The 21,191-nt window shown below is 42.5% G+C and overlaps 1 protein-coding gene across 5 annotated transcripts in view; it reads right to left on the bottom strand.

Moving 5' to 3' along the window:
* CCNI (cyclin I) overlaps positions 1 to 21,191 on the bottom strand; it is a 77,666-nt gene that overhangs the window by 9,335 nt on the left and 47,140 nt on the right. For 3 of the 5 annotated variants that reach the window (XR_011363859.1, XR_011363861.1, XM_069976719.1), the window contains 3 exons: positions 2,521 to 2,655; positions 1,405 to 1,479; positions 87 to 190 (listed from right to left, as the gene is read on the bottom strand). Coding sequence is in view for 2 of the 5 variants with exons in the window: in XM_069976719.1 (XP_069832820.1) it covers positions 134 to 190; positions 1,405 to 1,479; positions 2,521 to 2,655 (267 nt within the window). In the remaining 3 variants the exon portion in view is untranslated. Of the gene's footprint in view, positions 1 to 86; positions 191 to 1,404; positions 1,480 to 2,520; positions 2,656 to 14,663; positions 14,812 to 21,191 lie in introns of those variants that run through there. The other 2 variants (XR_011363860.1, XM_069976720.1) reach the window with 2 other exon arrangements.

The following is a 21,191-nucleotide window of genomic DNA, read 5'->3' as shown; positions in this document are numbered from 1 at the left end:
TAAAGCTCTAAGGTTGTCTGGAAAACATGGATACAGCCAATGACTATATCCATGTTTTTCACATAGCCTTAGGGCTTTATCCAACTTCAGCAGCCACCGCTAATCAAATGCTGAACGATGGGGTATGGATGGACTAGAGCATGCTCGAGGTTCGCTCATCTCTAGTCAAGACCTTGAGGGCGGGAATCCGCTACAGGAGAAAAAAAAAATCACAAACTGAGTAGACAATTCTAGATAAATAAATCAACAGGAAACACAGGTTAGACAATTGTCAGCTCAACAAGCAGTCTCTTCTGACTTCCGTCCTATGAGTGGGAAGAGTCATCTGGCTTCAGGAGGTCCCATACACACTAAATTGGTCGATCATGACAAAATGAGTGGGAAAGGGGTATCCACTGATTTAGCAAAAGTTACCCATGCTTCCCCACTCTCATGGGCCATGCCGTTTCTTATTGATCAGCCCTTCAAGGGCATTTAGTTGAATGTGTTACAGAGATCAGCAACATGCTAATATTGTTATAATAATTGTAATGTGCTTTTATTTGTTGCAGAACAGCTTCAGAAGGCATCATAGGTGTAAACTAAGCTACAACTGACACGAAGCAACATTTGCAAGATACCAAACGTTTCGATCATGTACTCCCTTTTCTACCGACTATACAGGTTTAGATCCTTAAAGTGAATGTACCACTTATACCAATTAAATTTTTTTTTTTTTTTTTCGGTTTGCACCAGTGCGGAGATCCTGGTAGTGTGGGGCATTTTTCAAATGGCTACCCAGTTCTCGCCATCTGCGCTGTTTTTTTTTTCACAGGCAAATAAGGCCACGCTTTGCACAGGAGGCGGGCCCAGTGCCCTCAGTGTACCGACATCCCCTCCTCCTGGTGATGCACCTTTCTTAGAATCAAGTCTGTCCAGGTCACAGAGGGAAGGGGGTATCTGTGTACTGGGGGTGCCAGGCCCACCTCCACTGCACGGATGGCGGGTATTTGAAAAATGGAGCGCTGCTTGGAATTTGCGCCTATTTTGCTCAGTGTGAGTGGGCATTAAGGCTGTCAGAAATCACAGACAAAATCTTGAGACTTTAAAGGGGTTATTCAGTGCTACAAAAACATGGCCACTTTCTTCCAGAGACAGCCCCACTCTTGTGTCCAGCTTGGGTGGGGTTTTGCTGCTTAGTTCTATTAAAGTGAGTGGAGCTTAATTGCAAACCGCACCTGAACTGGAGACAAGAGTGGTGCTGTCTCTGAAAGAAAGTGGCCATGTTTTTTGTAGCACTGGATAACTCCTTTAAAGAAAGAACTTTAGGAAAGTAGAAAATACACTATATTTCCTATTACATTATATTTCCGACAGCTACAGCTCACTCAACATGCAGATGTAGTTAGAAAAGAAGCTACTTACTTCATCCTCCTCAATGGTTTTGGTAGCATGGTAGAAGCAGCTGATTGCAATGCACCTCAGGTATTTTGGATGGGCCTGCCAATGAATAAAAAAAAAAAAAAGTTATTCTCCTAGATCAGTCGTTCTAACTTTTTAAAGTTGAATTTCTGTTGAACCCCCATATACCATAACCTTTTTAGGAGGTAGGTTACTGCAACAAAGGCTCAGTCATTTAAATCAAGTTCTTCAATATCTGTGGCTTAGCTGTAATTATAATAAACCTTTACTCCAGCTAAAAAAATTTTTTTTTTATTTTACATTTTTTTTTCTTCAAATCAACTCACATTCATAAAAACATAGCTTATTCACGTTATATATTCTGTGAAGCTCAGTCCAAAGATGTCTAGGCCTGACACTAGTTTTCTTAGAATTCCCCACTGTTTTGCTAGCTTACCTGTACTAGATGCTCACTTACTCAGCTTGATATACAAAGAATCGGGCAGTATGGCCAAATGTCAATTAAATACATTTTGCCAAGACCTAAGGTCAGGTAAGAAAAATGTGGACAAAAATGTAAAAAAAAAAAAAAAAGTTGCAGCCATGACAATCTATGTATGATCATATAAAATATAAGTGAGTAAAAAGAAGTAAAAGAAAGCTCAGGATAAAGTTTACATAATTATTCCGAAAACAATAAAGCAACACGAGAAAACACTAAATCACTATAATCAGCACAGGGTCTGAAGAAGTAGTGGATGACATCCATCTTTGGTGTTCTCATAACACTCTTTGAGGCCCTACACTAAAGGTTCCCATATACCTAAGCCTATAGTCAGCCATACCTACCGCTCACGGCGGGTTTGGCTGTCGAAGGTGTACGGGGCTCTCCTGAAAAACCACAAACTGATGATATCGGTGGAGATAGAGGTCAGACATGATGGAAAATCACTGCCTGACCCCTTTATTCAGGGAGATATAAGCCACAGTCAGAGCAGTCTGGTTGCAGCTTACCCATCCCCATAGGAATGATCGACCATCCCAACCTTTCTTGTATATGGGGAGGATGGGTGGGATAGCTAACAGACGGGCAAACTGTTATTGATGGTGTAAACAACGTCAGGTAAAAACCAGCCTCACCTTTACAGAGGCCAGAAAGCGGTCCAAAATACTTATAGCCAGAGCAAGGGATTCTGGGTAAACATGAAAATGGTGCTTCAGTTCGGCCAACCAGTGGATCACCTCTTCCCGCTGTTGGGGAGAAATAGCTGCATCCTATAATAAATAATATGAAAGTAGAATGAATGAATGCAGAAACGGCGGACTTATACAGTACATTGGCTTATTTAACATAAAGGTTCCAGTAGCAGCACATCTAACCTGTAAAAAATATATATGGACCCCAAAATTGTGGCAATAAGAAACACTATGAGGAGACCTTCTGATTGTCCCCTAGTGGCAGATGCTGACTGGAGGGGTGGGCGATGAGGGCTGTTAGGACAAGGAGACACATGGTACCTTTCATATATCTGTCTGTGCTTCCAGAATGTAGAGAAATGTTTTATTCTCTGGTACAAAAAGTCAGAGGCTTTTCCAGTCTTTGATTCTTCTTAGTATAGAATAAAAGCATTTTTCTATGTTTTGGAAGCACAGACAGATATATAAAAGGTTTCAGGTGTTTCCCTAACAGATATCTAACAGTGTCATAATTTTGGAAAGTGAATTGTAGCCGACAGATTCCCTTTAAGCTGTAAGCTTTCATAATACAGCAAAACATATCTATACACACACACACACATATATATATATATATATATATATATATATATATATATATATATATACATTTTTTTAATAGTACAAACAACTGGAACTTTATTGTACTTCTGTAAAGTATTGTCCATTTATAGTATGGGTTCATGGTGCGTCTAGCAGAGCACACTGCTCCTCATTTGTGAGGATATCCATAAGTTGTGTACATTGTACTCAGCCATGCGATGCCCCGCGCTCTATATTTCAACACGCAATGAACACCGTTCTCACAGACCCCTATGTGATTTTGCTGGTAATACACATGCAGCAGGGACTAAGAAAGCATTTCCATGTGCACAATAGCAGCCATGCCCAGGGACTGAGCAGCCATAACAGGATTTACTAACCTAAGAAAATAATGATCAGCGCTGCAAAATGCAAATCATGGCGGCAAATGACATGCGTGAGAGTGAGCGAAGACACATGTAGCAGGGTGCCCAGACTGTACAGGAAGACATGGAGGCCTCGGATGTTCTGGAGGTTCCCATGGTCTCAGGACAATACTCAGGGCCTTATTCCACCGGACGATTATCGTTTGCATAATCGTTAACAATCTCAAACGACCGCTATTGCGAAAGACCTGAAAATGTTCACTCATTTCCATGGAACAATAATCGTTACTTATGATCGTATTTGCGATCGTTTTTTCTTCACTATTTCTTCGCTTTTGCGTTCGTATCTACTGCTAACGAGCGAACAACGTCTTATTCAATGCGAACATTTTGCGAACGAGCAACGATAAAAATAGGTCCAGGCCTTAAAAAGCGATCAACAATTTCTCGTTCGGTTGTTAATCGTTAACTGCATTTCAACCGAACGATTATCGTTTAGATTAGAACGATTTAACGATAATCTGAACGATAATCGTCCGGTGGAATAGAGCCCTAAGGGTCAGGTCGCTGAAGCTTAGCAACAATTTAGCTGATGCAGTAACTAATGTTCTACACTTGGGAATCAGACATCAGTCCTTCCTGTAGGATGTGGGTTACCCAACCCAGTTATACCTACCTCCATGCCAGCACAACCTGAGCTGGGATTCTCTGCTAAGGGTAGCTTCAAACGTACCGGATCGCAGCGGATTTGACACTATGAGTTCCGCAGCCATATCCGCTGCGATTCCCGGTACTGTCAGTTTGTATGGGTTTTCATACTCACAGCAGATTTTTCATTTCTCTGCGAGTATGTAAAGCCCTGTCTCCCTTAACCCATCACTGCCCGTTTAATGCTTTACCCCTCCACGTTCCGGCCTGCTTAGGTGGCTCCCAGCTCACTGATGCCTCACTCAGCCAATTAGTGCACTGTCCCACAGCAGCCACTGATTGGCTGAGCAGGACGTCAGGGAGCCGGGAGTCACACGGGACAAGTCAGATATCCCTTCAGGAAAGGATGTAGCCAAAATCACCATATTAAGAGGCCCTTTTATTCAATATCTGGCTTGCCCATTTTTTTTTTTCTGCATCACGAATCCCAGCCCAACATGGATCCGTAACACACAGGTGTGTGTATTAGGCCATAGAAATGAATGGGTCCACATTTGCAGGACACAGAGGGGCCTAATTATACAGCTTTCCATACGTGCCTCTTTGCAGAACAGGAATAAATATCACGGCCAACAAGCGGGCAGACTTTGCGCTGAATTGCAACAGTAATGTTAAAGTTCACCGTTGCTTACAGAGCTCTACTGAGCAGCCACACAAGGCCAAGTTTGTATCTTGTGCCTCTAATCTTTTGTTGCCATCCATGAAGCTTGACTCTGCAACAACTCTGAATGTTTGTGGTTCACATGGCGTCTGTGTGTGGTTTTGACTAGATAAACTAATGTTTACATTCCCTGTCTCTTTATCTGAGGTCAAACAAAAGGACATTCTCTCCTTTCAATGCCCTATACTGGCAGGTCTGGTTATATTACCAGTTTACAGACTGGGTGACAGTGGACAAGCAGGAAACCAAATAACTGGCTGCATTGTCATACTGCTAAAGGAAGCCCATGCTAGTCACAGAGCAAACAATAGAACTTCAGATTTCAGCTAAGAACCTGGGACCGAGAGAGGTGCTTCAGTGGGGAGACCACCAAACTGATATATAGAATACAGCTTATTGTTTTGTAAGTAATGCTTGCGCTGTTGGTCCAAAGCCCCTATTACACGGGCCGACTGAGATGAGCAAACGAGCGCTGTCAGCTCCTCATTTCCCGCTCGCTGCCACCGATACTACGTGCGGCAGCAGCGAGCGGGTGAGTGCGGGAGGGGCTGCTAGATCGTCCGGGTAGCCCATAGAGGATAGTGGCGGTCTGCTGCCACCGCTCCTGTTCCACGGAGCAAGGGTAGCAGATCGCTGCTATCACAGTCGCTTGTTTTTCAACATGTTTGAAAGACAAAGGACTGCAACGATCAGCCGACATAAACGATGTCGGCTGATCGTTGCCTTCTATCCCCGTAATGGCCGATAATCGTTCCATGGAATAAGGCCTTAAGGTGTATAGGGCTCTTCCTACAATATACCTTTGTTCTAGGAGAGATAAGCTGCAGCCAGAGATGGTGTTTAATGGTAAAAATAATATGCAAATAATAAGCTCATTAAAGTGACTCTGTACACACAATCTGACACCCCCCCCCCCCCCCCCCCCCCCCCCCCCAAACCACTTGTACCTTTGGATAGCTGCTTTTAATCCAAGATCTGTCCTGGGGTCCGTTCGACAGGTGATGCAGTTATTGTCCTAAAAAAACTACTTTTAAACTGGCAGCCCTGTGCACAACGGCCGGGGCTTAGATTGTGTATGCATAGGCTGGCACCTTTCTGTCCCTCCTTCCCACCCTCCTCCTCATTAGGAATGTTCCAGGCAGATTGTCTCCTATTCATCAACTGTGTAAGTACTGAACATGGGCTGGATAGTTAAGGCACCTGTGCAGTGTTCAGACAGGAGAAAATGTTCCAGTGGCATTCCCAATGATAAAAAGGGGGAGGGGGGAGCGGAGGGGTTTTGCAAAGTTAGGGCACAGATACTCTAAGCCCCGGCTGTTGGGCACGGGGCTGCATGTTTAAAAGGTTTTTTTTTTAGGACAATAACTGCATCACCTGCCGAACGGACCCCAGGAGAGACATCAGTATTAGTCCATCTACTGTATACATCTATATCCTGTGTTGCCAATATTTTTACATTCCAGGTGCACATAAAAATGTGCCAACAGGACAAGAAGATGATAAATTAAAGGGGAACTCCAGTGAAAAATAATTATTTTCAAATCAACTGGTACCAGAAAGTTATACAGATTTGTAAATTACTTCTATTTAAAAAATTTCCAGTCTTCCAGTACTTATCAGCAGCTGTATACCCTGCAGGAAGTGGTGCATTCTTTCCAGTCTGACACAGCGTTCTCTGCTGCCACCTCTGGCCATGTCAGGAACTGTCCAGAGCAGGAGAGGTTTTCTAGGTTTGCTACTGCCCTGGACAGTTCCTGACATGAACAAAGGGGGTAGTAGAGAGCACTGTGTCAGACTGGAAAGAATACACCACTTCCTGCGAGCATACAGCAAGTGATAAGTACTGGAAGGCTTGAGATTTTTAAGCAGACAATTTACAAATCTATATAACTTTCTAGTACCAGCTGTTTTGAAAAATATAAGTTCCAGTTTAACAAGGCCCAACTGCTAAAGACCTACTGGGACACATGGAGACAGAGTATTTCATATAAAATCAGAACTGATTGACTTATTCTATTTTGCATTTCATGACCCACTAACAATACCCTCAGGGTCTGACTGTTTGGTGAACTCTCAGCAGTGTGAATGGAGGTGGAACGTCATGCATTAGCCTTATCTTATCATTCGTGCTGGTAAGTGAATACTTATCTATGAGGACTACAGCACAGCTTATGTTAGCTGCATACAGTAGTTGTATACTCATGTCTCTGTGTCATCATCTCCTGCATTACATCTCCTGTCTCCATGCAAAGGTCAACAAGCCTTGGCATTTTACTATACTGTACAAGGTACAAAACCACAACAAATAAAGGAAAACACGTTCCTTATAACTGCAGGAAAGGTACTGCTGCAAACTCTATGGGGGAGATTTATCAAACATAGTGTAAAGTAAAACTGGCCCTGTTGCCCCTAATAACCAATCAGATTCCACCTTTCATTCCTCACAGACTCTTTGGAAAATGAAAGGTGGAATCTGATTGGTTGCTAGGGGCAACTGAGCCAGTTTTACTTTACACCATGTTTGATAAATCTCCCCTTATACCCATCAAGGGGAATCAGAGAGGACTCCTGGCGTAAGCCCTCTGTGTAGCCAGGGACCGCGGGTATTAGCCGCTGCGGCCGGCTAATTAACTATTCAAATGCAGCTGTCAAAGCTGATAGCTGCATTTGAATAGTGGTGGTGCCCCTGTCCCTGGTGTCTAGTGGGGGATCTCCCCCCCCCCCCCCCCCCCCCCCCGCAATGTGACCGTGGAGGGGAGATCCGTTGTAATGAGCCGGCCGGGAGTCGGTGCCGGAAAGACGCTGATCATGGCTCGGCAATCCATGTAGATGGTCTGCAGCAGACCAGTATAATAGAGCACCGATCTGATGGATCGGTGCTCTATTATAGACACAGCATTGATCTCAATGGGAGATCAGTGTTGTGTATATAGAAGTCCCACAGGGGACTCCTAATTACTGTATGTGAAAATAAGTGTTTTTATTAATTAAAAAAAACACTCCCCTGGTATACATTCCTGATCTCGCACGGTAAGTGGCTTAAGCGCAAAACCCAAAAGTGCAAAATTGTGCATTTTTGTTTACATTAAATCCAGAAAAAATGTAATAAAAAGTGATCAAAAAGTCGAATATACGCAAACAAGGTACCAAAAGAAAGAACGGATTGCGGTGCAAGAAATGACACCTCACATAGCCTCATAGACCAAACAATAAAAGCATTAAAAGGATGGGAATAGAGTGATTTTAAACACATTTAGTTTTTCTTTAAAGGTTTAAATTTTTTAAAAGCCATCAAATAATATAAAAGTTATACAAGTTACATATAATCGTACTGACTTGAGGAACATAGATAACATGTCAGTAGGGCGAACGGCGTAAATAGAAAAACCCCTCAAAGTAAAAGGAATTGCACCTTTTTTTTCAAATTTCACTGCGCATATAATTTTTTTCAGTTTTTTTTTTTTCCAGCATATTGTATAGAAAAATTAAGTCTGTATTTGCAAAGTTTAATTGGTGTCACAAAAAATGAGGACTCATGTGGGTCTGTAGGGGGAAATATGCAGGCGCAGGGAACTTTTAAACATGAGGAGGAAAAAACGAAAGCGCAAAAATGAAAACTGGCTCTGTCCTTAAAGGGTTAAAGAAAATCTCTATACTGCACTGTACTTAATGTAACGAGTATATCCCAGGCCATCTGAGCGCTAACAGAGAGAAGGCAGTCATATGATTGATGGACATATTGAGCCGTGACTCTCTGTACTGGCTGGAATTCCTGTGTTTAGTCTGTTTTTTTTAACTAGCACAAGTCTAAAAATCTGCCTTCAGGACACTGGACCTGGATTTCTGGTAAGTTCAGCTTTGCTTTAAAGCATGATAACAACAACAAAAATATGCATGTATATGCATGTATATTGAAAACTACCTCTACACACACTTATGCCCCTATTCCACAGGTCGTTTAGAGGAGCAAACGAGCGCTCTCAGTGCTCGTTTGCTCCTCGTTCCCCGCTCGCTGCCGCCGCTATTCAACGCGGCTGCAGCGAGCGGGTGAGTGCGGGAGGGGGCGGCGGGGAGCTGCGGGGGGGCTGCCCGGGGGATCGCTGATCATCCGGGCAGCCCATAGGATATAGCAGCGTCTGCTGCCGATGCTCCTATTCAACGGAGCGACGGCAGCAGATCGCTGCTATATCAGTCGCTTGTTTTTCAACATGTTGAAAAACAAGCGACTGCAACGATCAGCCGACATGAACGATGTCGGCTGATCGTTGCACTCTATTCCACCGGACGATTATCGTCCGTAGCGGCCGATATCGGCCGAATACGAACGATAATCGTTCCGTGGAATAGGGCCTCTAGGGCCCTATTCTACTGGGCGATTATCGTTCGCATAATCGTTAACGATTAACCGCTATTGCGAAAGACCTTAAAACGTTCACTCATTTCCATGGAACGATAATCGTTACTTATGATCGTATTTGCGATCGTTTTTTCTTCGCTATTTCTTCGCTATTGCATTCGTATCTACTGCGAAGGACTGAAGGACGTCTTATTCAATGCGAACAATTTGCGAACATTTTGTGAACGAGCAACGATAAAAATAGGTCCAGGTCTTATAAAACGATCAACGATTTCTCGTTCGGTCGTTAATCGTTAACTGCATTTCAACCGAACCATTATCGTTTAGATTCGAACGATTTAACAATAATCTGAACGATAATCGTCTGGTGGAATAGGGCCCTTAGGCCTTATTCCCAAGTTCTGTGAAAACGCCATATATACAGACCGTGTGCAGCAGAACAGATCATGCCAGGAGTTCCGCTGCACACTACGTAAAACTACGGTCGTAGTTCTCGCCACAGAACTACGGCTGTAGTTTTCAGGGGTGGAACTTATTTTGAATAGGATCCCGGCCGGAGAGTACACACATCGTATGCGCTCCGGCCGGGTTCCAATGCTGCGCCAGAAAAAACTGACATGTCAGTATTCTGCGGCCAGAATTCACTGAATTCCGGCCGCAGAAAGCCCTGTCAGTTCACACAGTGAAGCGAGCGTCTCCGGCCGCTTGCTTCACTGTTGGCTATGGGAAGCTCTGATGCGGGCGCACGCTGATGCCCCGCATCAGAGCTCTGTGGCCGGAAAAATCATCCGGCCGGTACTTAAGTACCGGCCGAGATGATCCGGCCGTTCCGAGACCCGGCCGGTCTCTAACGTAGTGTGAACATAGCCTTAATCTGTATTTCATGCTGCAGATTTCAGCTACTTATTTAAATTGGTTAAATCGGCAGCAGGAAATCCGCATCAACATTTGAAATGCACTGGCATTTCATTCTGCAGTTTTAGGTTTGTTACAAATTTTTTGGGTGTTTTTGTAATAAAGTTTTTTGCATTTTTTAAAAAAATACATTTTAGTTTAACCTACCAGTGACTATGATCCGTCTATTTTTGTTGTGCAGGACTCAAAAGCGCAGGCGGCTGCACTTTTGAGTCTCGCAGAAAAAAAATATATACACTTACAGATAGACTGAATGGAGTGACTATTATGTTACGCTGTGGTATACACTGGCATTCCATCCTGCCAATGTATACCGCAAATGTAGTGTAGTTTTAGACGCAGAGAATCTCATACTAGGCATTAGCACAACTCAGATCTGAATAAAAGATAATGTAACCATAAAGTAGTCGTGTATACTTTGCACGTTGACCCTTTGACCTTTAAGTCTGCTTCAAACATGGACTGAAAATACTGACCCATGATTCAACTTTAAAACCCCACATGATCCAGTGATCAACGTGGGAAAAATTAGGTGTCTGGCTCCCGTTCCGAAGCTAAAGGAGCTCTGTGTCAAGTATAAATGACCTGCAAACTGCATAACGAAAGGCACAATAGCTTCCAGCCACTGCAGACGTGACCAATGTGCACAACACAAAATCAATGCTGTAAGATTAGAATTACCTTCTCTAAAATTCCATAGCTATAGAAGGTTTTTTGTACGCAAGTTACTAAAGGATAAAAAAAAGTTAAAAAACACTAAAACACAGTAACTGTTCTTTGTCACATCCCCAAATGGAGGGGGGGGGGGAATCTTGGAAAAAATGGTAAGCAGTAGAACCTTAGGGGTCATTCATACATGCTGGACCATGTACAGAACATGTGAATGACCCCTAACCTATTGCTTTACAAGCTATTTAAAGTTATAGCAGACTTTCATATACAAAGGGGGGGTGGAATAAATAAATATATATATATATATATATATATATATATATATATATATATATATATATATATATAAAATCGGTGCTGTCATTTTTTTCAGATCACACATGCAGTGCATAGATACCTTCTGCGCTACTATGTGATCCAGCATCCCACTCTCTCCTCTTCCACCGCAGTATTTTTAGGCCTCCCTGTCTCCTCTGGGTGTCAGTTATCCTAAAGGAGGCAGTGGCCTGAAGACACATGTTAGCCAGAGCTGGATGGGAGAGCAGGATGCCAGATCACACAGCAGCGTTGTAAGTATGCACTGCCTTTGTCATCTGGAAACTGACAGCACTGATATATGAATATTCATGCTGTCTGTTTGCTTTTGGTGTTATGGGCCACACATCCCCACGCAGGAAGATGCGGCTAAGAACTATACATTTTACACCAGGCTAAACACATGCCATCAGCCGAGGATAGGCGTTTCCCCGCTTCTTGACTGATCACTGTCACTTTTACACGGGCTGATTATAATTGGCTGAAGGAAGCAACGCTCCTACCTGATAATCGGCACGTGTAAAAGGGCCTTAAGGAAATCCTCAAAACATCACCTGAGGGGTATGTGAGAAATAGAGCTGGGAAGGGTGTTGCTTAGATCAGTGTTTCTTAAGTTAAAAGTTAAAAGACTATTCGTCAAGAATATTTGCTTCAAGTGCAGCTGATCAGAATTAAACATCCCCCTATACTATTATCAGGCAATGTTCACACACTATTGCGGTACCGTCGCAGTACGGCATTATTTCAGTGAGACCGCTTAAGTATCAGTACAGAAGAGATGACCAAGCAGCAGTGAAATTACTAGCTCATGCATTCTCTATTTGTCGTTAATATATCATATAACTGTCAGGAAGGGATCCAAATAAATCCAGGGCTCAGCCTACTAGGCTTTCAGTCCATGAGAAGCTCAGAGGTTAACTGTAATGAACAATCCAGCCTCAAGGCATACTGAGGCCAGCATGAGATACCAGGAAAAGGAATAACTATGGCTGCCAGAGAAGCCCTTAAGAGCAAATGAAATATTCCTGCTGTTGCCAGATGTTAGGGGGCATTCACACGGATGATGTGCTATGGACCAGAATTCGGAACTCCCAGAATCATCTTTCATTATGAAGCCTGGAGCTCCAAAACTGTTTAAATTAAGGATGAGCTAATTTACAGTACTAGGGAAGCGCTTCGCTTGGCATGTCAGTCGGCTGCCTTAGAACCCCATGCTGTGCCGCTCCGGGTGCCTGGATCCAGTACTGGGAAACGGCATAAAGAAGCAGCACAGAGTTCAAAGACAGCTGTCAAGCCGACTCTAGTGAAGTGCTTTGCTAGTACCGTAATTTCGCTAATCCCTAGTTTAAATCTTCGCACTACTGTACTGACACAGCTGTGTCAGTACCACAACGCGAGGACTGAAACCGTTTCAGAGCTCGCAGCATCATAATAAATGAGGTTTCTGGGAGTTCCGAAGTCCGGTCCATAGCACATTGTCCGCACATGGGCCATAATTACAGAACATCTGGTATTCCGTTCTGTAGCACATTGTCCGTATTAACGTGCACAGAATGAGTGAATGCATTAAAAAGTGTCCATAGTTTTTAATATTATTGTGACAATGGTGTGAAATGTAACTGTATGTAGCGGTTTAGGTAAATCTCAGTGCGCATAAACTATGCTCACATACCACCCACTACTGAAAGACTCATCTCTTGTTAGTATTATACAGTTCCTGAAAATTCATCACTTAACCACGCATCATGAGTGGGATTTTGTATACCCATAAACATAAGTGGCCATCTGGCTTCTATGAGCCCTATGGATAAAAAAAAAAAATCTTCTCTCATCCCTGCACTCAGCAGGTATTACAGTATGTATGGGAAAGGGATGGGAAATAGTCCGAGATAGAAAGAACGTTCAGACTAGGGCAGGATCAGCCTGTGCTAAATGGCATGGGGCATGAACAGCTGAAAAATGAGGATCTATGCTATATGGTTTTATACTATTTATAGAAGATGGCCAAATTTTGTCAATGCCACCAAACTGGGCACAATTGGCACATTTTACCCCTTTTATAGAAACAACACAGTCCATCTGGCTGTTTTCATAATTGGAACAACACGGCTAGATGGGATAGGTGGGACTCTATCAGACGTTTTTGGATACCCTGAGGAAATATAAATGGTAATTCCCATCTGGACACTTCTGGCATGTTCAAGTATATACCATAATTGCCCAAAAGTTGCGGTTCCCACTAACTCAAGACTGGGACAACCCCCAGCCCGCTTGCAACCATTGGGGGTGGTCATGTAGCTTAAAACAGCTGAGGCAGTTGTTCTAGAATCTAGATGGTTTTTGTAACTCCCATTGAAGTAACTACGACTCATGTTAATGGACCTTGCACTGCACGCTACTGTTTTTGGGAGTTACATAAATTGCGTAGATCACAAAGTTACACTGTTTAGGTAACTGCCATTAATGTCAATAGGTGCTACCCAAACTGCAAAAAACAGCTGCCTGAGCAGTGCTTGGCTTCCCAAATACCTCCTGGAGCAACAAGAAGATTTGGTCTTGTTTACAGTGGCTTCTTAGATTTAGTTTTCCACAAGACATAAGGTACTACATTTGTTAGGTTGGCGCAAATATATCAGTAGTATGTAGTTTGTTTTTTAAAATGTTATATTTGATGCCAACATAATTTCTATGTGCGTTGGGCCAGTTTTCCTAAACATAAACAAGAAGAAATAAAAAGAAGAAATAAAAAAAGTGTGAGATGCAGTGTGCCCAACAAAGCGAGGAAAGGGAAAGGACCGTAAGGGGCAATCTGTACAGATCGCTGCTAACTGTGGAGGAGCAGAACATCTGCCCAAATGATGGATGGTGTATGACTTAGTAGGGATGCTCTTACCCTCCCCGCTGATGCAGGAGGCCAAAAATGTTGCTACAGGAAGGCATGGAATCAGTTCTGGTATCAGTTTAACTCCAGCAAAGTGCAGAAACAGAATGTGAAAGGAGGCCTTATAAATCCTAAAATATTTCATTACTTTACTGGGGGATGAGTTAGGATTCTGGTTCTTTTTCTTTAACAGGCAGGATAGGGTGCCTGACTTATGCTGCACGGCCCGCCAGGAGCAGGGAAACCCGGATCAAACTGAACCATTCTGTCAGTATGAGCAGAACCAAAGAAAAATCTGTTATATTTATTGTCAAGCTCATAATTCCGTAAATGAAAGCCCAGGCTGAGAAGCGCACAGGCACGGACCTGCACTCCAAATACTTCTGTTCTGTGCTACCTGTATATACAACAATAAAACCTTTCTGTAGACACGCCATTTATTTAATGACTGGGATTAAGACAATCTACGCCATAATTGTGCGGCACTGATGCGCTGAAGCGAATTAAAGCTTCCAATAAGAACATAATACAGATTATTACTACAAAGAATGCCTAGGGACATAAAAGTAATAGAACAAGGCATGCTACAGACACTACGGTACCAGCTGTTCCAAATGCAATGTAACTGACCTTGGTGTGGAACGCAGTAGTAGCACTTGACCACTTCTCGAGAAATGGCGCTAGATCAAAAAATTTGGTCACTGGAAGTTCATGAGTGCAGGGGTCCTGAAGCTGTGTTGAAGACTCCAACAAGCTGATGTCTTATGTTCTGGCTGGGGGAAGCATTTTAGCCTTTCCTTTTTATGAACATAGAACAAGCAGAAGGAGGATTTAAAGAAGTTGTGACATCGTTTCTAATTGTCAATTTTTTGGTCTATATTATAAAATTATTCTGAAATCATGCAGTTTTTATTCTTACCACTAGGTACAAAACTAAGCTGTATAGCATTGCAGCAACATGTGACACCAGTAGATAGAGGAGACAATAGAAGCTCTCTGTGGAATAACCGCTTCACAGGTCACAGATCACGCTAAGGTTTCACGTTCACCCCAAGGGGACAGACTCTGTCTATTGTCGTCTATGTCCATGAGTTATGCATGTCACTAAATTCTGTTAAAAACAGCTCAGGCAGGATGGCAGCCCCCATAACAATGTACAAAAAATGATATAAAGAAAAAAACCACTATAGTCGAAAAGTAGAAACAGATTAGAATAAAAGAACAATTTTTAGCATCTGACTCTAATCAGTAGAAGAAAATGTGAGTGATATATTCCCTTTAAGTTTCCCCTTGTCATGTATTTTAAATGATGAACATTTACTGGCATCTGTAAAAAAATTGTTTAAAAAAAAACTATACACAGTGAAGAAGTTTGTTTTCTAGCCTTAAGAGCCCCATGGAGCATACTGCTCTGTACAAGCCAGCATTTTACATGACTCCGAGGGGCAGGTATGAGCAAATCTGGACTAGAAAATCTGCAACTAATCGTGTAAAAGAAAAAAAAAACTAATAACTGTATTACAGGAACCTCAGTTGTTAAATGACTGTATAATACATTGTCTAGAACTTTCCATAAAACAGAATTATACATTCCTCACAGTTAGTGAGTAAGCTTCTAGCAAACAACATCTGAAGGCCATAAAAGACAACCTGGAGTAGCCTCAACGCAAGTTACTTTATTAAAGGCAACGTGTAGGATACAGTAGATAACATTTTTTTTAGAAAGGCATATATAAGAAGCAGACATAAAATATATAAAGCTGCAATAATAGCCTAAATGCTAAAGTATGGCCCATGGCAACTGTGTAACATTCTGTCATTACACAATTCTATTGTTTCCTTTGTATTTGTATGTCGGTGCTATATATGGGGCAGGGCCTGTCTGCCCATCTGGCAATTCTGATGGGACAATATGGGTAGCAAGCCAACAGAGGGAAGAATATGTGTACCCCATGTCCTCTTCCGCCTTTGTCATTACCCATAGTCCTTCCTTGTGGATTTATGTTTCATACCTTTTATGCGATTACTGTGAGCAATGTATGGTGCCACTCAATGAGAGAAAGTTAAGGTCATCTGAAAAGATGTGACCAAGGACATACAGTACAAATGAGCTGTCGTGTACTGGTACTTCACATGGATGACACTAAGGAGGGGTAAGGGCAGCCAGGCAGAGGTCTATGTGTACGGGAAGTGTACTGGACGTAGGCTATAGAGCAGGAGCAGGGCAGCTTCTAAATATGCCGGATATGGAGGGAGAAGAGGAAGGGAGAGGAAGTATACATACAGGGCAAAACTGCACATAGCTGTAACATATCAGGAGAAAGTGCAACATCAGAAAAAGGTACATGGGGAGATTTATCCAGACATCTGCTATACAGGCGTTTTTATACATTAATTTAGATCTTAGAAAACCCTTTTAATATGTACAAGGTGTTTTATGGTACTTGTAATGTGAACCTGACCTTTATTCTTATACATCTGATATGGCTCTGCTTTTAGATTGTCTATCATACATGGGAAGGCCAAAGGCAGTTTATTAATACATTTCATTTACACCCTCCCCTGTAGACTGTCAGCCCAGCCGGGCAGGGTCCTCTCTCCCTATGTACCAGACTGGTATTTACATTTTTTGTGCTGTTTTTTTTTTCTCTTGATTTTAATGTTATGTTCTGCATGTGTCAATTGTGTAGGTTAACCCCTTATTATTATCTGGAATCAAAGGTGCTTTAAAATAAATAAATAAATACATCAATAATAATAATACAAAGACAATTATTTTTAAATAACATATGTTAACATATGCGTTATTTCTTTCTGAAAAAAAGGGTCAGCCATGATTTTCCATCACAGCTGACCCCTATCACCAAAGAGTGGTGGTTGGTAAACTAGACAACAAGCTGTGAACAAGGGAAGGAAAAGAGCAGCATATCCGGAGAAGGAGACCAGTTTGCTAAATGAATGTATTTGTACAACTATCCCTGTCAAGAAAAATAACTTTTGACATATCATCGGGCATGTCAGAAGTTATTGATCATAGCGGGTCTATAGAAGGTGAGAGAGCACAGAAGCAGTGCGATCCACTCCCCGGCTGTATTTCGGTAATAGTCAATTACGACAATGTAAGTCTATAAAACGACATTGTCATAATTGGTGAACGGCCAGGAAGTGGATCACGCTGCTGCTGTAGCAGCCATATCTCCTGATCACAGTGGTCTCAGCAGTGAGACCCGCTGTGATTAATAACTCTTTGTCATGCATTCAATGTGCATCCACAACCGTCCACAATTGCACAGACCCCTTCATTCTGGAAAGTTGATTTGTGCTGTATCTACAGGCCACACATTGGATTGCCCCAAAACAGATCCATAACAACTACAGATGTGTGTATGGGGCCATAGAAGTGAATGGGTCTGCATTCTGTACGCATTTGTAAGTCTGTAAATGTGAACAGAAAAAATGGATGTATGTAAGGGGCCTAAGGGTATTTCCACCAGAAGCTGCACCAGCTATCTATTGGGGCTCCCACTGATCACCAGAAAATGGGCTCTTAACCCCCAATAGACCACAGCCATGAGAAGTCTAAATGCACTGGTAGTCGCTGTACTGGCTGTCAGAAACTAGAGCACCGACCGAAACCGCCAAAGATGCATTGTACACTCTGTTCACATTTCTTTCATGTGAGCCTTGCACTGGATGTATACATTAGGATATACACCTCAAAGGAAAGCTTCTGATGTATGCCACTGTCTGGTATGAACAAAGCTTCCCCCTAAGGGTATGTGCACACTGAGGAATTCTCGCGGATAACTTCCTGCAGATCCCGCCACTTGCCCCCATGCGCTCCCGCTTGACTTTCCGCCTGTCCCATAGACCACATTCTATGCTTAAGTGGATTCCGCTGTCCGCCCAAATAATTGACAGAAGGATGGTAGAATCCACCTGAGCATAGAGTATAGGAATAGGGAGTATAGGGGAAAATCCTCACGCTGCTTACAAATGGCTTAAGGGCCCTCCAGTAAGTTTATCTGGATTTCATGATAAATTTCTAGACCCATTGGGGGAGATTTATCAAACATGGTGTAAAGTGAAACTGGCTCAGTTGCCCCTAGCAACCAATCAGATTCCACTTTTTATTCCTCACAGACTCTTTGGAAAATGAAAGGTGGAATCTGATTGGTTGATTAGTCTCCCCCATAGTGTTTTAATTTTTCCTGAAGGGTGTCCATGCCGGTAAATAGCACCGGAAAATATAGGACATATATGCACATCAGTAAACTATCAAGAATTGCGGATACCTTGCATGGCAGCCTGGGCCAACGCCAGCACCTAGGCAAGTCTCACCAGATGCCGAAGTAGGCCCTTCAACCCTACGCTCTGCTAATCAGGAGAACATACTGTTAAATGTGGCAATATAATTGACCGGGCTACAATAGGCCACTAACTCTCCCGCCCCCCAGCATTGCAGCGCACAAGTGACATCACTTGTGTGTACACAAAGCCAAGAGAGCGAAGGAGAACACCGCTTCAGCGTTTTTTTTTTTTTTGTTTTTTTTAATCCTCCATTTTTATAGTCAGGAAACACTGATGGTTACCTGAAGTCTTCTGAAAAGCTTCCTGAAAACAGCGAGGGGAGTGTGAGGGGGGCCTGAGACTTTACAGCTCTGTAAAAGTTAACTAAATCTGGTTAGACTTCTTCTTACCTTTGGCAGTCCTCAGTGATGCAGCAGCAGGCATTTTGTTTTAATGGAAGATTTTACAGGTGGACATTTAAAAAAATAAAATAAAATCCTTGCGCCATTCTTTACCGCTAGTAGTCTTGCCGTTTTCCAGGCTTTTACATCATGCACCTCTACTGTGATAAATGGTATACACTCAATCCTTTTAGCAGATTTATTATTTTACCAGGAATGAGCGCTTGACTGCATTGTCCTCACCATTGTTCTCCTGTTTAGTCAGCAAAACGTCTACATAGAATCCTGAAGGGAACATTTTAACTTGCTATTGATGGCAAAATATAAAGGGACTGGCTAATTTTACCTGCTGCAAAGCATCAAGGTCGCGTATAAGAACTCATAACCGTAATAATGGGACTGTCCATGGCGCTAGTTCTTGTTTCACTAATAAAGATTAGGAAACAGAAGCAATGGTATTCTATTGACTGTCCTGCCACTGTCTTCTAGGAAAGCCACCATACTCACTTACCAAATTTAAGTGTTACTCCAGTGCTGAGTGAGTCAAGGTGCATGGTTACTGCCTGTCTCAGTGACCCAGTTATCTTGTCCTTCTTCTTAGAGGGGGGGGCGGGGGAGGTACAGTATATGGGGTGTAAAACAAGAAGAATGAGGGGGAAAAGAAAAAAAGAGGAAGGGGGGACTACTTTACTTCCTACGGGGGTGGGGAGGAAAAGAAGGACGGGACGGAGGAGGAAGAATATGGCTAGCGTGAGAAAGCCGAGAAGGGGTCAGTGCTTGTTCTTAAAAAACATGATAGCTACATATGCGGAGGGACACAGCTGTGCGGTGACTTATACAACATAGAAAGGGGTTTACGGAGAGAACGTAATGTGATGTGCGCCCTGTATAGCTGTGTACCTGAGGCGAATCTACAACTCCCGCTGTCAGCATGATGGTGGTTGTAATCTCACCACAGGAGAACATTGGTGTATAGTATGCAGAGCAGAGCTGGACTATGGAAGCGCAGGGGAGCTCGCTGTTGAACCATAAACATAAATAAATTCCTAGAAACTTGATAGCTCACAAAAAATGTAATAGACAATATAAACTTTATTAATAATCCATGTGAAGTTCATAAAAACACACATAAAACTTCTCAAGATAACAATACAGACAGATTTGACAGGTGATATAGGTAGGCCACAGAGATCACCCGGACAGGGATAGGTAGTACGGGGAAGCACGGTACATTTAATCTGGGGCCCAACCAAAGGATAGAATAATTACAAAGTGCCCAGTGCAACGGATACAATATCCAATAATTATATATAGCAGCAATGAGAGTACAAATTAAGGTGCAAAATGCTATGGAAATATTAAATATAAACTCTCTCACATATGAGCGACTATTACCTGCATATACACACAGTTGGAGCAACAATGCCTAACCAGCTTCCCAATGAATCACAAGCTAGTGCCGAATATACCTTAAGTCCGGGGACTGCGTGGTCCTCCTCCTCCCCCAACGCACGTTTCGCGTTCGCTTGATCACGGGGCGTCACGCCCCGTGATCAAGCGAACGCGAAACGTGCGTTGGGGGAGGAGGAGGACCACGCAGTCCCCGGACTTAAGGTATATTCGGCACTAGCTTGTGATTCATTGGGAAGCTGGTTAGGCATTGTTGCTCCAACTGTGTGTATATGCAGGTAATAGTCGCTCATATGTGAGAGAGTTTATATTTAATATTTCCATAGCATTTTGCACCTTAATTTGTACTCTCATTGCTGCTATATATAATTATTGGATATTGTATCCGTTGCACTGGGCACTTTGTAATTATTCTATCCTTTGGTTGGGCCCCAGATTAAATGTACCGTGCTTCCCCGTACTACCTATCCCTGTCCGGGTGATCTCTGTGGCCTACCTATATCACCTGTCAAATCTGTCTGTATTGTTATCTTGAGAAGTTTTATGTGTGTTTTTATGAACTTCACATGGATTATTAATAAAGTTTATATTGTCTATTACATTTTTTGTGAGCTATCAAGTTTCTAGGAATTTATTGCTGTTGAAGATAGCCCTATGCATATAGTTTGGTCTATGTAGGAGACATAAACATAAATAGCCTATGTTCACACAACGTTATATATATATTTATATTTATATATTTTTGCATTAACAGGACCATCCATGATGATAGTGGGTGAAGGTTTACCTGTCGTGAAAGAAATTAACAGGGTTTGTGATTACAAGCAGTTTTGCAATATACTAAATTTTCAAGTTTTCTTTTTTTATATCAATTTTATACATACGGCCAAACTGCTCCATGCTTCCTCCCTGTCGATATTTGGTCTTTTCTCTGTTCAATAAAAGAGACCAAACACAGGAAGTCCTAGTCCTTTGTGCTCTCACAGAAGGAAAGGCACCTGTTCATCATGCAGGTTATATTTTAAAGGAGAAGTCTGGTGAAAATGTTTATTAACCT

The sequence above is a fragment of the Dendropsophus ebraccatus genome, chromosome 7 (assembly GCF_027789765.1).
Source record: "Dendropsophus ebraccatus isolate aDenEbr1 chromosome 7, aDenEbr1.pat, whole genome shotgun sequence".
NCBI classification, from domain to species: domain Eukaryota; kingdom Metazoa; phylum Chordata; class Amphibia; order Anura; family Hylidae; genus Dendropsophus; species Dendropsophus ebraccatus.
Note: the sequence above shows the minus strand (reverse complement) of the source record. Positions and strands in the feature narration are given on the sequence as shown.